At 36.4% G+C, this 14,465-nt stretch overlaps 1 protein-coding gene across 2 annotated transcripts in view; it reads left to right on the top strand.

Moving 5' to 3' along the window:
- Positions 1 to 14,465, top strand: part of LOC143225368 (uncharacterized) — a 102,003-nt gene that overhangs the window by 53,295 nt on the left and 34,243 nt on the right. For both annotated transcript variants that reach the window (XM_076454630.1, XM_076454631.1), the window contains 5 exons: positions 2,182 to 2,261; positions 2,542 to 2,793; positions 3,357 to 3,623; positions 7,950 to 8,065; positions 11,349 to 12,955. In XM_076454630.1, the coding sequence (XP_076310745.1) occupies positions 2,182 to 2,261; positions 2,542 to 2,793; positions 3,357 to 3,623; positions 7,950 to 8,065; positions 11,349 to 12,955 (2,322 nt within the window). The remainder of the gene's footprint in view (positions 1 to 2,181; positions 2,262 to 2,541; positions 2,794 to 3,356; positions 3,624 to 7,949; positions 8,066 to 11,348; positions 12,956 to 14,465) is intronic.

The following is a 14,465-nucleotide window of genomic DNA, read 5'->3' as shown; positions in this document are numbered from 1 at the left end:
GTAGAGTTTCTTAAAGTTCGATATGACCTGCTGGTCCATGGGCTGAATGAGAGGAGTCATGTTAAGGGGCAAGAGCTTCACCGTAATGAAACTGTACTCCTCCACCAACCCGTCCTCCAAGCCTGGTGGATGAGCAGGTGCATTGTCCATCACAAGAAGGGCCTTAAGGTAATTCTTTACACTTGGAGCAAACACTTCATGGACTCACTCCATAAAAAACTGCCTGGTTATCCATGCTTTACTATTAGCTCTCCACGTGACATTTAGTTTACTTTTCAGGACACTATTTTTCTTAAAAACCCTCGGTTTCTCAGAATGGTACACAATCAAAGGCTTAAGTTTTAAGTCCCCACTTGCATTACTACATAACAATAGAGTTAGCCTGTCCTTCATTGGCTTGTGTACTAGCAGTGAGTTCTTCTCCTTGGTGATGTAGGATTTCTTTGGCATTTTCTTCCAAAAGAGAGCTGTCTCATCACAGTTGAACACTTGTTAGGGAATAAAATCCTCATCTTCTACATAGTCATTAAATTCCCTAACAAATTTATCAGCAGCGTCTTTGTTAGAACTGGCACCCTCCCCATGTCTCACCACACTATGTATGCCACTTCAAACCACCCCCTACTAGCCTTAAAGGCATCACTTGTATCAGCACTCGTTCCAGGGTGTATTTCAGGAGGTCAGCATGCAACTGCTTTGCTTTCTCACAAATGATGGTCTCAGAACTGCTATCACCAGCTAACTATTTTTCGTTTAACCAAATCAACAACAGTTTGTCTACCTCTTTCTTCCATTGCTAGTGATCTTTGTTTCGTATAGTGCAGACTGTAGACTTCGCTATACCAAACTGTGTAGCAAGGTCACACACGCGAACATCACTCTCATTCTTCGCTATGAGATCTTTTTTCACCTCTATTGTGGCTCTAACAACTTTTTTTCTTATTGATGCTTTCATTATCCTTCTTTGACCCCATGGTGGCTTATTTAATCAGAATATTTAGAAAAACAAAACAAAAAGAAAAACGAGAACGTTCACAGCAGATTTTAGCGGGGGTGTGGACTGAGCGACAGGTGCGGGTAAAATGTTTTGGACAAGCTTGGCGTGGGCCGAAAATGGTCGAAGGGTCGTTCGGGTCATCAGTCGGGTTATTTTGGGGGTTCGGGCCACGACAGCTTGGTTTGGAAACCGAGTTTATGTTCGACAACCGAGACATTTTTTTATCAAACAATGTGTTCGAAAACCGAATTGTTTGAGAAGGAAGTCGTTCCAGAACCGAGGTACCACTGTATTAAATAAACTAAATTAAATATTCATTGATAAGTTAATCTAAACCCTAAATTTGACAGTAAGTTTTATTTACTTTTCAATGTTATGTCATCACTGCAAAGTTATGGGGCAAACAGTTTTCAGTTGAAAACAAAACTCTAATTTTCTTATACGCTTTCGCCCAGTATGGCTAGGTTAGTAAGGCACTCGATTCGTAATCCGAGAGTCGCGGGTTCGAATCCCCGTCACACCAAACATGCTCGCCCTTTCAGCCGTGGGGGCATTATAATGTGACGGTCAATCCCATTATTTGTTGGTAAAAGACTAGCCCAAGAGTTGGTGGTTGGTGGTGTTGACTAGCTGCCTTCTTCTAGCCTTACACTGCTAAATTAAGGATGGCTAGCTCAGATAATCCTCGTGTAGCTTTGCGCGAAATTAAAAAAAACAAACAAACTTATACATTTTCACAAAATGAACTGTTATGTGGACATTAAATGTACTTTTTATCCCAACAATATCTATTTTCCCAAAATTTATTTCAAATCAAAATATTCTGCAAAGCTTCAATAAAATAGTATATTTATTTCCTTACTGTTATTGGGTTTAGAACTATTTTCCTGACGAAACACACCATAATTTTGTAAACATAATTTCATTGTATTGTATTAAATAACTGCTTTCTTTATAGCTTTGTCTGTCAGTACCTGATTTATGTCTTCGAACAGACTTTAAGTACTGTTGACGGTGTTGTATGACATACTTATCATGGTGCTGTTTAAATCTGATAATGAGGGATAAATAAACGTAAAGAACTGAAACTATATTACGACATAAATGATTTATTAATCCTGTGTTATATTAGTTTGTCAAATGTGTGAAAGATATTGTTACTAAAATAATCTTATTTCGTTCAGATCTAATCAAGAGGGATGTGTTTAGTGAAACAACCTTGCCGAGAATAAACAACTTCCTTCCAAGTCTTGACGAATATACGGTGAGTACTGACTACACTATCTACAATTAAACTGTTATACTATTAGTACTGGTTACATTATCTACAGTTAAACTGATATACTGTTAGTACTGGCTACATTATCTAAAGTTAAACTGATATACTGTTACTACTGGCTACACTATCTGCAGTTAAACTGACATACTGTTACTACTGGCTACATTATCTACAGTTAAACTGGAATAAATTAATAAGTAGTTTTAGATTAGGTGTTTAAGCTTGAAGTTAATAAATAGGTGTATTGTTGTTATTATTTACTCAGGTAAACATACTTCTAACCGTACAAACACTCCAAGTGAACACTACCACGTCGAATTCATCAGACGTCGTGAAACTCATCCAAGACTCCACAGCTGTTTACCTGGCTGGTATGTGCCAATATATCATTATCAGGGAAGACCCAGCGGTAGTCAGAACTTCAGTCATCGCTCTGAGAAGTGAAAAATTAGAATTTGAATTCTTAGCCGGAGAGAACTTGGTATTAGCATCACTGGACGATAATGAAAACAACAAGGTATAGCTAGAGATCTAGTTAAAAGTGTTATAGTTCTGTATTCTAGAAACTGAAATATATATACTTCCAGAACTTCTGAACTGACCAATCGCAAGTCATTGTAGCGAACATTTTTGATTTGTTTAACGTAGTAAAAAAAAAGTTTTGCGTTGATATCAATAATTATAAAATATTTCACAATGTATTGTCTAGGTGTCGCGTTTTCTGATTGCTACGCCAGGTTCTGAAAAAAAAAACATTAATATCCTACTCAAATATCTACCATAAAAGGTTTGTCGGTGTTAATGAATATTTTATATAATAAAATGGCGGAATAAGGTATATCTTTAAAAGTTTGTCACTGTTAATGAATAATTTATACAACAGAGTTGTGGAATAAAATATAACTTTAAAGGTTTGTCATTGTTAATGGATGATTTATATAATAGAATTGTGGAATAAGGTACACTTGAAAGGTTTGCCAATGGTAATGGATAGGTTTCATATCATACTGATGAAATCTTATTTGTCATTGATGTTTTAGACAATTTTATAAAACTAAACTAAAACCTTCTTTCTTCCAGGTTTCTCTAGGTTCTGACGTCATTGGTACTTACAGAATATGGCAGTCCAATGATCAGTTTTATTATAGTGCATGCGTAGGCTCGGCAGAAATAAAATCCAGTTTAGCCAAGCAAATTGCTGGAGAAAGTCTACGTGGACCATTAATTGAGCTTCAGTTTTATAACCCTGTTACCGGCAGCCAGATGGCTATCGAGCCACTCTCGGTACCAATGGTTTTAGAGATTCCTGTAGAAAATGTCGAAGTTGATGAAGGCGAAATGCTTGCGGTATTTTCTTTTTTTATTTTACTTATTACCATATTTCTATAGTATTTATATTGTTATTAATCATTACCGTATTTCTATGGCATTCACATTATTATTAATTATTATCGTATTTCTATAGTGATAATGTTATTATTAATTATTACAATATTTCTATAGTGATAATGTCATTATTAATTATTACAACATTTTTATAGTATCAAATTATTATTAATCATTACCATATATACTTTTTCTATAGTATTCACCTTATACTATGTAACACAAATATTTTTCTTGGATAGTATATGTTATTTCTTAATTGCTTATGTTGCAAAAATGCAGAAAATGGCCATTATTCCCTTCAAACTTTGATTTTGTGACCTGGATAACGAATTTAGAAATTAACCTATTTTCTATGTAAAAACGGGCAAATTTGCACATTTTTATTCACATAAGGTCTGAATAAAACAACATATGAATCACGATTTACATGTATTTATACCAAAGTTATACAAAAATGAACAAAAATGTTTAGAAGTGAGTAGTTTTTCGAGATTTGCGGCTGTAATGTAAATCACTTTCACGTATCAGCCCTCAAATGGGCCCGGCATGGCCAAGCGTGTTAAGGCGTGCGACTCGTAATCTGAGGGTCGCGGGTTCGCATCCCCGTCGCACCAAACATGCTCGCCCTCCCAGCAGTGGGGGCGTTATAATGTGTTGGCGGTGGGTGGTGATGACTAGCTGCCTTCCCTCTAGTGTTACACTGCTAAATTAGGGACGGCTAGCACAGATAGCCCTCGAGTAGCTTTGTGCGAAATTAAAAAACAAACAAACAAATAAGCCCCCAAATGTAGTCTCGGCATTCGACTTTGTTAGACCAAGATCTCTGATCAAGTCTTTCAGGTCTCTTTGGTTGGGGTAGTATGGGTTTCTCTCACCAGCTGCACCTTTGAAATTGTAATCTGGATCTTCAACGTCTACCTCCTCTTCTCATTTGCCACTCTCTTTTGAGGATGGCTCTTTTCTCTCTGGCGGAATGGGTACAGGGAGCTCAGGGCAGTGTGGCACTGGGACGATGGATAATAGATTAATAGAAGGTCTGGATACATGATAGCAGATGCATTCTTGCCACTCCGACGTTTGAAAGGGTTCACCATGCAGAAGTAGAAATTGCTTGAGTGGTCAGTGGGTTCACGCCAAATTCTTGGAATAGCGAACTTCAGGGATCTCTTTTTTCCTTTGTACCATCCTGCAAAAGAGCGGAATAAAATTGTTATTATGAAGAATAAATTTATTTCATCCACAACTAATATGTAAGAGGTTCATGCAAAATATTTTATATGTTATATTTTTTCTATACTATTAGAAATTAAAAAGAAATAAATTGAAAGATTTTTAAGTTTTGAAAGGTCTAATATTTGTATAGTATAAAAACTTACTATTCAAGCAATGAAAAATTGTCCGTCTTACCATCTAGAGTTTTTTGTAGTGCTCGCAGGTAAAATAAGGTGCCCAGAGTTTGTCTTGATCCCTGAGAGGCATGCTGAAATATGCTTTGTAGGCTTCACACATTTTAGCAGATGCTGTTGCAGAGTAATTTTTCACTCTTGTCTTGATTGTCTTGGCGGTGGGTGGTGATGACTAGCTGCCTTCCCTCTAGTCTTACACTGCTAAATTAGGGACGGCTAGCATAGATAGCCCTCGAGTTGCTTTGTGCGAAATTCAAACAAACAAAAACAAACAATTAATTATCACAATATTTCTATAGTATTCACATTATCATTAATTATTACCATATTTCTGTAGCATTCACATTATTATTAATTGTTACTATATTTCTATAGTATTCACGTTATTGTTAATTATTACTATATTTCTGTATTCACATTATTATAGTTTGTTATTTGTAACTTAAATGAAATATAAAATTGTTTCAAGTTAGGAAACAAATACAGTTATTAGAGATTTGCAGTCAATGATAGATTATTATGATAAATATAAAACCAAGGTAGCTCGATATGGCTTTGCTATAAAAAAAAAAACACACACACACGCATACACACACAGAAGCGGGTACTTTTGTGTAGCCATCTACATTATAATTGAAAAAACACAAGGTAGTTGATTTTTATAAATTTTAATAAAGTAATTGTTATTACAACACGCATGTTTGTTCTAAGCTGTTTGTATGTTCGAGAAAGTATTTCGACGAATTTGACTGTATTATGACTGCAACGTAACTGTTAGCTGTATCTCGGCTGTTCGATGAACGACTGGCAACGATTCATGATGAAACAATTCTATGGGTGTTAACTTTTCTGTAAAATCACTTCTTCTGACAACAAATTGATGGGTCAACAGCAAAATTCATGGCTCAATATTCGCCCACAAGCCTTAGAACTCAGCAGGTTTCTACTTGAGCTGAAATATAACAACAAGAAGTCCTGTATTTGATAGCATAGTTTGAGGTTTGATTTGCCTATCGTTAGAAGGGAAAGACGTCTCAAATCTGTGATGCCATATGTTCCAGTTTGCTTTGTGTATAGTTAGAAAGGGAAGTATATCCAGAATATGTGATAACATATGTTCCAGATTTGCTTTGGACATATTGTTATAATAGAAATATTCCGTGAATATGATGGATGATTTGATGATAAGTGGTCACATTCTCTGATGGCACATAGCACTGCTGAACAGTTTGCATCATTTATTGAAAATGTTTATATGAGGTGCAATGTTCCCTTCATTTTTCTTTTTCTTGTGTATTCATCATTATTAAATCGAAGTTATTTGGAATCTGTGTAGAAATGTTTCCAAGACTGTTTGGTTGGTTTTGTATAGACCAACTGATACTTTCACAGCTAACAAACATTGCATGTCATTAATATATACAACCTTTCGTTTTTTCTTTAATATAACAAAACATAACATTTGGGGACATTATGGGACCTATTGATCCAACTTGGCTATTCCACACTTTAAACTAAATTAATATTAAAAACCATTAAAGCTAGCCCTTATCATTTATACACTTATCAAGCGTTTACTTAAACTCACTTTAATATACTGCCTCTATAACATCTAAAGGGAACTCATTCCAAAGACCAACCACCCTGTTGGAAAAATAAAACTGTTTTAGCTGAAGATGATTTCCACGCTGTCAAAATTTATATCTGTCCCCTAGTCCTACTATCCTCACTTATTAATAATATATTAACATATCGACATTCCCTTAACACACCTCAATCATATTCTCTTTTTCTTTTTTTCAAGAGAAAACAATTTAAGAAAACTAAACCTTTCATTGTACAAGAACCTTTCCATCATAGCCTCATCAGGGGAGTAGATTTTTTACACCCAATGGAAGGGATGATTTTTGCAACCACTTATATGGACTGTTCAATTTGCAAATTGGTAATCTCTGATTACGTGAACCTGAAAGCTGTAAACATGCAGTCACAGAGTAATCTTGTTGCCACGATACTTGCATGTATACTTAGGCCTACTGACTGATACTTACGAACTATCGCTTAGATCGAAAAGCTTAGAAGCACGCCTATATTAAAGATGTACATTTCGGCTACTGAAAAAGCCTACATCTGGGCCTAATTATGTAATTCGATTGAATAAGAACACGAGAATCACAAGAACAAACACACAATATGTAGGCCTGTGATGCAATAAAACAATTCAACACACTAAACTGTAGGGGGGATGATTGTATGCACCATACCCCCCACCTAAAATGAAGAGGGGGATGTATGCCTTCCATCTCCCCCAGAATCTACGCCCCTGGATTCACAGGTTCTGTTTTCTGGGTAGAATGGGTGACCAGTATTTATTGACCTCTTACCTTCTCTTCATTCTTACTAAATGTAACCGTGCACTGGGTGACCAGGCTCATGAAATCAACGTGTGCTGTGAAACTTTTCAGAAACTCCTAAACCTCTTAACTCTTTTCTTTGTTATTTTATTGTTTCTCATTACAACAAATATATGTATTCCAGTATTTTTATAAAGAAGGTATTAGATAATCTAGGAATATACTTTATTTAGTGAGAAACAAAAGGAAGTATCTAAAGGAACATGTTTTATTTCCTTCTTAAAAAATCTTTGTTTCACGTATTACAGATATTATAGTTTAAGTTAAACTTGTGACTGACAGGTTATGACCTTACGCTTTTCTGTACTTACCTGAAATAGTTAGGACTATTTTGATAGAGAAATGTGAAGGTTAAGAGATAGATTTAGAGGGGTTCTAAAATAACTCGCAAATATTAAAATTACTACTCGGCAAGATTTCCGAGTATAAATTGTAAATGTTAACCTACTTTATCCGTTATTCAGTGCGGAAATTTCGACTTGATCACTCTCACGTGGCAAACAGATGGTTGTGAAACATTTGAACGAGACCCTTCAAGTGGACACTTTACTTGTGCCTGTACGTCCCTAGGGTATTATGGGTAAGAAATTCTTGTACTAGAACACTACAGAATGTTAAGTAAGGTTTCGTCGTCAATGTGTGAAATATATACTGGATGTTTATATATGATAGTATAAATACAATAAATATGTTTGGAAACATTTGTTTTGTTTTTTTTAATAATGAATATATTTTTAAAATTATCTTACACGGCTTATCTGAGTTTTCATATCTTTGAAACAGATACGAAAACTCAGAGAAACCACGTAAAAATAAACATCAGATTGTATTCGTTTAGTTATTTTACCTATTAAAGAAGTGGTAAAAAATTATAAGTATAACGTATACACTAGTTAAACCCAGGCATATTAAAATATACAGTCATGTGAAAAAGTTAGGACACCCTATGAAAGCCTGAATATTTGTGTAACATTTTTGGATATATAGATATTTAATCTCAATTTTAACAATACTGAGAGATTATAGGAATATAACTAAACAATTAAAACTGAAGAAAAGACTTTTCAAGATCTTCTGTAAATGTAATACTACAAAAATGCATATTCTAACAGAGGAAAAAGTTAGGACACCCCCACATTTATTCCCACTTAAAATGGCTCAACTCACACACAGGTGTATCACACCAGGTGCACATGATTAGAAGATCGTTACTCAGCATTTTGAATGAGGCTTGCTCATTTAAACCTCAGACATTTAATTTGGTGTGCTCCTGACTGTTGAAGTGAGAGTGAGCACCATGAAAGTAAAAGAGCTGTCTGACGCCTTCAGAAAGAAAATTGTAGCAGCTTATGATTCTGGTAAGGGATTTAAAAAGATCCCAAAAGATTTTGAAATCAGCCATTCCACTGTCCGGAAAATAGTCTACAAGTAGAGGGCTTTCAAAACAACTGCCAACATGCCCAGGTCTGGTCGTCTAAGCAAGTTCACCCCGAGAGCAGACCGCAAGATGCTAAAAGAGATTTCCAAACACCCTAACTGTAATCACGGGACCTACAGCAGGCTCTGGCTACTGTTGATGTGAAAGTGCATGTCTCAACAATCAGAAAGAGACTGCACAAGCTTAACTTGCATGGGAAGTGTGCAAGGAGGAAACCTTTGCTCTCTAAGAGAAACATCAAGGCCAGACTAAAGTTTGCCAGAGAGAATGTAGACAAAGACCAGAACTTCTGGAATTATGTTCTTTGGACAGATCAGTCCAAAACTGAATTATTTGGACACTAGAACAGAGGACATGTTTGGCGTAAACCAAATACAGCATTCCAGGAAAAGAACCTCATACCAACTATGAAGCATGGAGGTGGAAGTGTCATGGTTTGGGGCTGCTTTGCTGCAGCAGGACCTGGACAGCTCACAATCATAGAATCCACCATGAATTTTACTGTGTATCAGAGAGTGCTTGAGGATCATGTGAGACCATCTGTACGAAAAGTAAAGCTGAAGCGGAACGGGACCCTGCAACACAACAATGATTCAAAACATACCAGAAAATCCACCAAGGACTGGTTAAAAACTAAGAAATGGAGAGTCCTGGAATGACCGAGTCAAAGCCCAGATCTTAATCCCATTGAGATGCTGTTGGGTGACTTGAAATGGGCTGTACATGCAAGAAACCCCTCAAACATCTCATAGCTGAAAGAATTCTGCATTGAGGAGTGGGAAAACTTTCTTTAGACCGATGTCAGAGACTAGTAGATGGCTACAAGAAGCGTCTCACTGCAGTTATTTCAGCCAAAGAGGGTAACACTAGCTTTTAGGGTAGGGTGTCCTAACTTTTGCCTCAGCTAGAACATGCATTTTTGAAGAATTACATGTACAGAAGATCTTGAAAAGTCTTTTCTTCAGTTTTTAGTTATATTCCTATAATCTCTCAGTATTGTTAAAATTAAGATTAAATACCTATATATCCAAAAATGTTACACAAATACACAGGCTTTCATAGGGTGTCCTAACTTTTTCACATGACTATAGTATATACACTTGTTAAACCCAAGCACATTAATATATAACATATACACAAGTTAAACCCAGGAACATTAAAATATAGCACATACAGTAGTTAAACCCAGACGTATTAAAATATAACATGTAAACAAGTTCAACCAAGGAACATTAAAATATTACATTACACAAGTTAAACCCAGGCATATTAAAATTTAACGTATACACTAGTTAAACCCAGGCACATTAACATATAACATATACACTAGTTAAACCCAAGGTATATAAACATATAATGCAAACATAAATTAAACCCAGGTGCATTAAAAATATAACATGTACACAAAATATATTCCAGATACCCAAAACTATAACATATAAACAAAAATAAAACATATACACAAGTTAAACCCAAGGCATATAAGCATATACATTTTTCTCTTTTCATTTTAATATTTTCTTTTATTTATTTGAAGTTAATCACAAAACTACACAATGGGCTACGTGTGATCTGCCCACCATGCGTATAGAAACCTAGTTTCTATAATTGTAAGTCCATGTACATTACGCTGTGCCAGGGCACAATATTTTGTAAATAATATAATTTAAGTTTCTGAAATTTCCTTATAATACTAACTCCTGATCAGAACACGCCAGATATTTAGATTGATATACCTATTGTATATACTCTTCTTACATGATTGTCCCTTAAGATTAGAATACATTGTTTCATCAGTTGGGTTAGCAGTATTTTCGTCCCAATAATACCTCTCGAGGTTTGGCCACCTTATGAGATTTGGGCTAGTGGTAAGTCCATATACTAACCTAACAATGCAAAATAATATTTATAATAAGATTATAATAATTAAAAATTAATAACAACACATGCCCTAAATATTCAAACCAACACTTAATTAATAAAGTAACATTAAAAAATAATGTAATGTACCTTACTTATGGATCACACAATAACATAGTTGTTGACTTCACGTATTCTCGAAGATTTAATGTTCGTATACCAAAGTAATGTCACTGTAATTTTGTGTACCAAAAACCTTATACAATCTTCCCTGACGTCTAGTGGCCAATGAAATATCTTTAAACAAGTACAGTTTTAGAGGCCAGAGACGGCAAATGTTATTGTTTAACTACAGAATTAGGTAGTAGGACAATAAAGATATAACAGTAAAAACACCGCTGCAAAGTCAAAAACAAATAATCAGCATTTTAAATAAATTATTAAATATAACAGTAAATATATAGAATATTGATAATTTAATTACAACACAAACAATCTGAACTAAATTATTTTAATGCTTGTTGATACAGTTTAAATGGTAAACAGTATTTTTATAAATTTTTAGGGTGATCGCTGTTAAAATCCCAACAACAACTGCTGAACCTACTACTACCAAACTACCAACAACAACTGCTGAACCTACTACCACTGAGATACCAACAACAACAGCTGAACCTACTACCACCAAACTACCAACAACAACTGCTGAACCTACAACCACTGACCTGCCAACAACAACAGTTGAACCCACTACAACCAAATTACCAACAACAACAGCTGAACCTACTACCACCAAGATACCAACAACAACTGCTGAACCTACTACCACTGATGTACCAACAACAACTCTTGAACCTACTACCACAAAGGTACCAACAACAACATCTGAACCTACTACCACTGAAGTACCAACAACAACAGCTGAGCCTACAACCACTGACCTGCCAACAACAACAGTTGAACCCACTACAACCAAATTACCAACAACAACAGCTGAACCTACTACCACCAAGATACCAACAACAACAGCTGAACCTACTACCACCGAGATACCAACAACAACTCTTGAACCTACTACCACCGAGGTACCAACAACAACTCTTGAACCTACTACCACAAAGGTACCAACAACAACATCTGAACCTACTACCACCAAGGTACCAACAACAACAGGTGTACCTACTACCACTGAAGTACCAACAACAACAGCTGAGCCTACAACCACTGACCTGCCAACAACAACAGTTGAACCCACTACAACCAAATTACCAACAACAACAGCTGAACCTACTACCACCAAGATACCAACAACAACTGCTGAACCTACTACCACCGAGGTACCAACAACAACTCTTGAACCTACTACCACAAAGGTACCAACAACAACATCTGAACCTACTACCACCAAGGTACCAACAACAACAGGTGTACCTACTACCACTGAAGTACCAACAACAACAGCTGAGCCTACGACAACTGAGGTGCCAACAACAACAGCTGAACCCACCACAACTGAAATACCAACAACAATGGCTGAGCCTACTACCACTGAAGTACCAACGACAACTGCTGAACCTACCACAACTGAGCTACTAACATCAACAGCTGTACCTACTACCCCTGAAATACCAACAACAACAGCTGAACCTACCACAACTGAAATACCAACAACAACAGCTGAACCTACCACAACTAAAATACCAACAACAACTGCTGAGCCTACTACCACTGAAGTACCAACAACAACCGCTGAATCTACCACAACTGAGCTACCAACAACAACAGCTGAACCTACCACAACTGAGCTACCAACAACAACTGCTGAACCTACGACCACTGAAGTAGCAACAACAACAGCTGAGCCTACGACCACTGAAGTACCAACAACAACTGCTGAACCTACCACAACTGAGCTACCAACATCAACAGCTGAATCTACTACCACTGAAGTAGCAACAACAACTGCTGAACCTACCACAACGGAGCTACCAACAACAACAGCTGAACCTACCACAACTACACAGGCCACAAATGCTCCACAGCCAATCACTGCTTTGTTTGCTGACAGCCTCGACAAAGTTCTCATAACGTTTTCTGATAGCCTTCGCCCTCAGGGATTGGTTAACTGCAGTCACGTTTTCAATGAGACAAGTTTTGAACTTCTGGGAGAAGGTAAGACCATGGGCTGTAAATTTATGATTTAAATAAGATGATGTAAAGACAGCGACTGTTTACTGTTTAATTTCTAGTAATGAGAATTCAGTAATTAACGTAAAATACAATATGTTCTGAAGATACCTTAAATTGCTGTCTGTTTCTTCTTATTCCTATTGAATTAGGTAGATGATTAGAGATCACAGGAGGTTTAGCAGCCATATCTTTCAGTTTAGTTTAATGTATATTTCGATTGATATAACTGGTATTTCTAGCAAACCGTTGCATAAAGTTCATTAGAATGTTTATAGTGTTAACATGTTTAGTATAATTACGTTGATAGATTTAAATTATGTCCAGTAAATCATCAAAAATTTTATGAGAAGAAAAGAGAACATTTTACTTTGTTTATATAAGAACTGCCCAATTCATTGTATAGTTTTACTACTGAAGAGATATGTAAATGTATTTATCAAGTATAAGCTAAAGTTTATTTGTCGTTGAAGCAAAGACTTACCACTTGTCGTAAGGCCTAGCGTTCTTCACGTTTCTATATTTGTTGTTAAGCAAAAAACTACACAATGGGCTATCCGGCTTTGTTAATCTATGATTTTGAAAGTCGATTTTTAGCGTTTTAAGCCTACAAACACTGGCTCAGTGATCGTTACTGGGGTTTACACTAAACATTCGCACTTCTATAATTTCACTCAACGTCTCAACTTTCATTTGTTTATTTAATGCGGCCCGGCATGGCCAAGCGTGTTAAGGCGTGCGACTCGTAATCTGAGGGTCGCGGGTTCGCATCTCCGTCGCGCCAAATATGCTCGCCCTTTCAACCGTGGGGACGTTATAATGTTACGGTCAATCCCACTATTTGTTGGTAAAAGAGTAGCCCAAGAGTTGGCGGTGGGTAGTGATGACTAGTTGCCTTCCCTCTAGCGTTACACTGCTAAATTATGGACGGCTAGCACAGATAGCCCTCGAGTAGCTTTGTGCGAAATTCAAAAATAAACAAATATATTTATTTACTTTTATACAAAAGGCCTGGCCTGGTGGTTATGAATGTCGACCTGCAACCTACAAATTGTAGGTTCTAATCCCGGGGGGCGTGCGCAATTTTGTAACGTTTAACCTCATTCATCATTTGTAAGCATAACTCGAGAGTTGGCGGCGCGTGATATTGACTAACAACCAGTTCTGAAAATGAACTATACGCGTATATGTGTGTGTGTATTCTTTAAATTTGTATTAACCGACTTAAATAGTTTTTGCTAGAATGAAGGCACTGATTTAGACTGGCTTTAGATTAATTTTACGGGCTCTGCTGTTACCCCAAATGCTATGTTCTGCAAATTTTCTTCAGTGGAGAACACTAAAGAGCCCCTTCCTCAAAATGTTCTGCCTTTTGGATTTGCTTTAAAAAAGCCGTGTTTTATCCTCACATCATATCTCTTCTTAACCTCATTGCAATCTGGATCCACTATGGAAGAGTTTGAGTACGTCATATAAAAATATTTTCGTGTAACCA

The sequence above is a fragment of the Tachypleus tridentatus genome, chromosome 9, assembly GCF_004210375.1.
Source record: "Tachypleus tridentatus isolate NWPU-2018 chromosome 9, ASM421037v1, whole genome shotgun sequence".
Taxonomy (NCBI): Eukaryota; Metazoa; Arthropoda; class Merostomata; order Xiphosura; family Limulidae; genus Tachypleus; species Tachypleus tridentatus.
The sequence above is the reverse complement of the archived record's forward strand: the minus strand, read 5'-3'. Positions and strand labels throughout refer to the sequence as shown.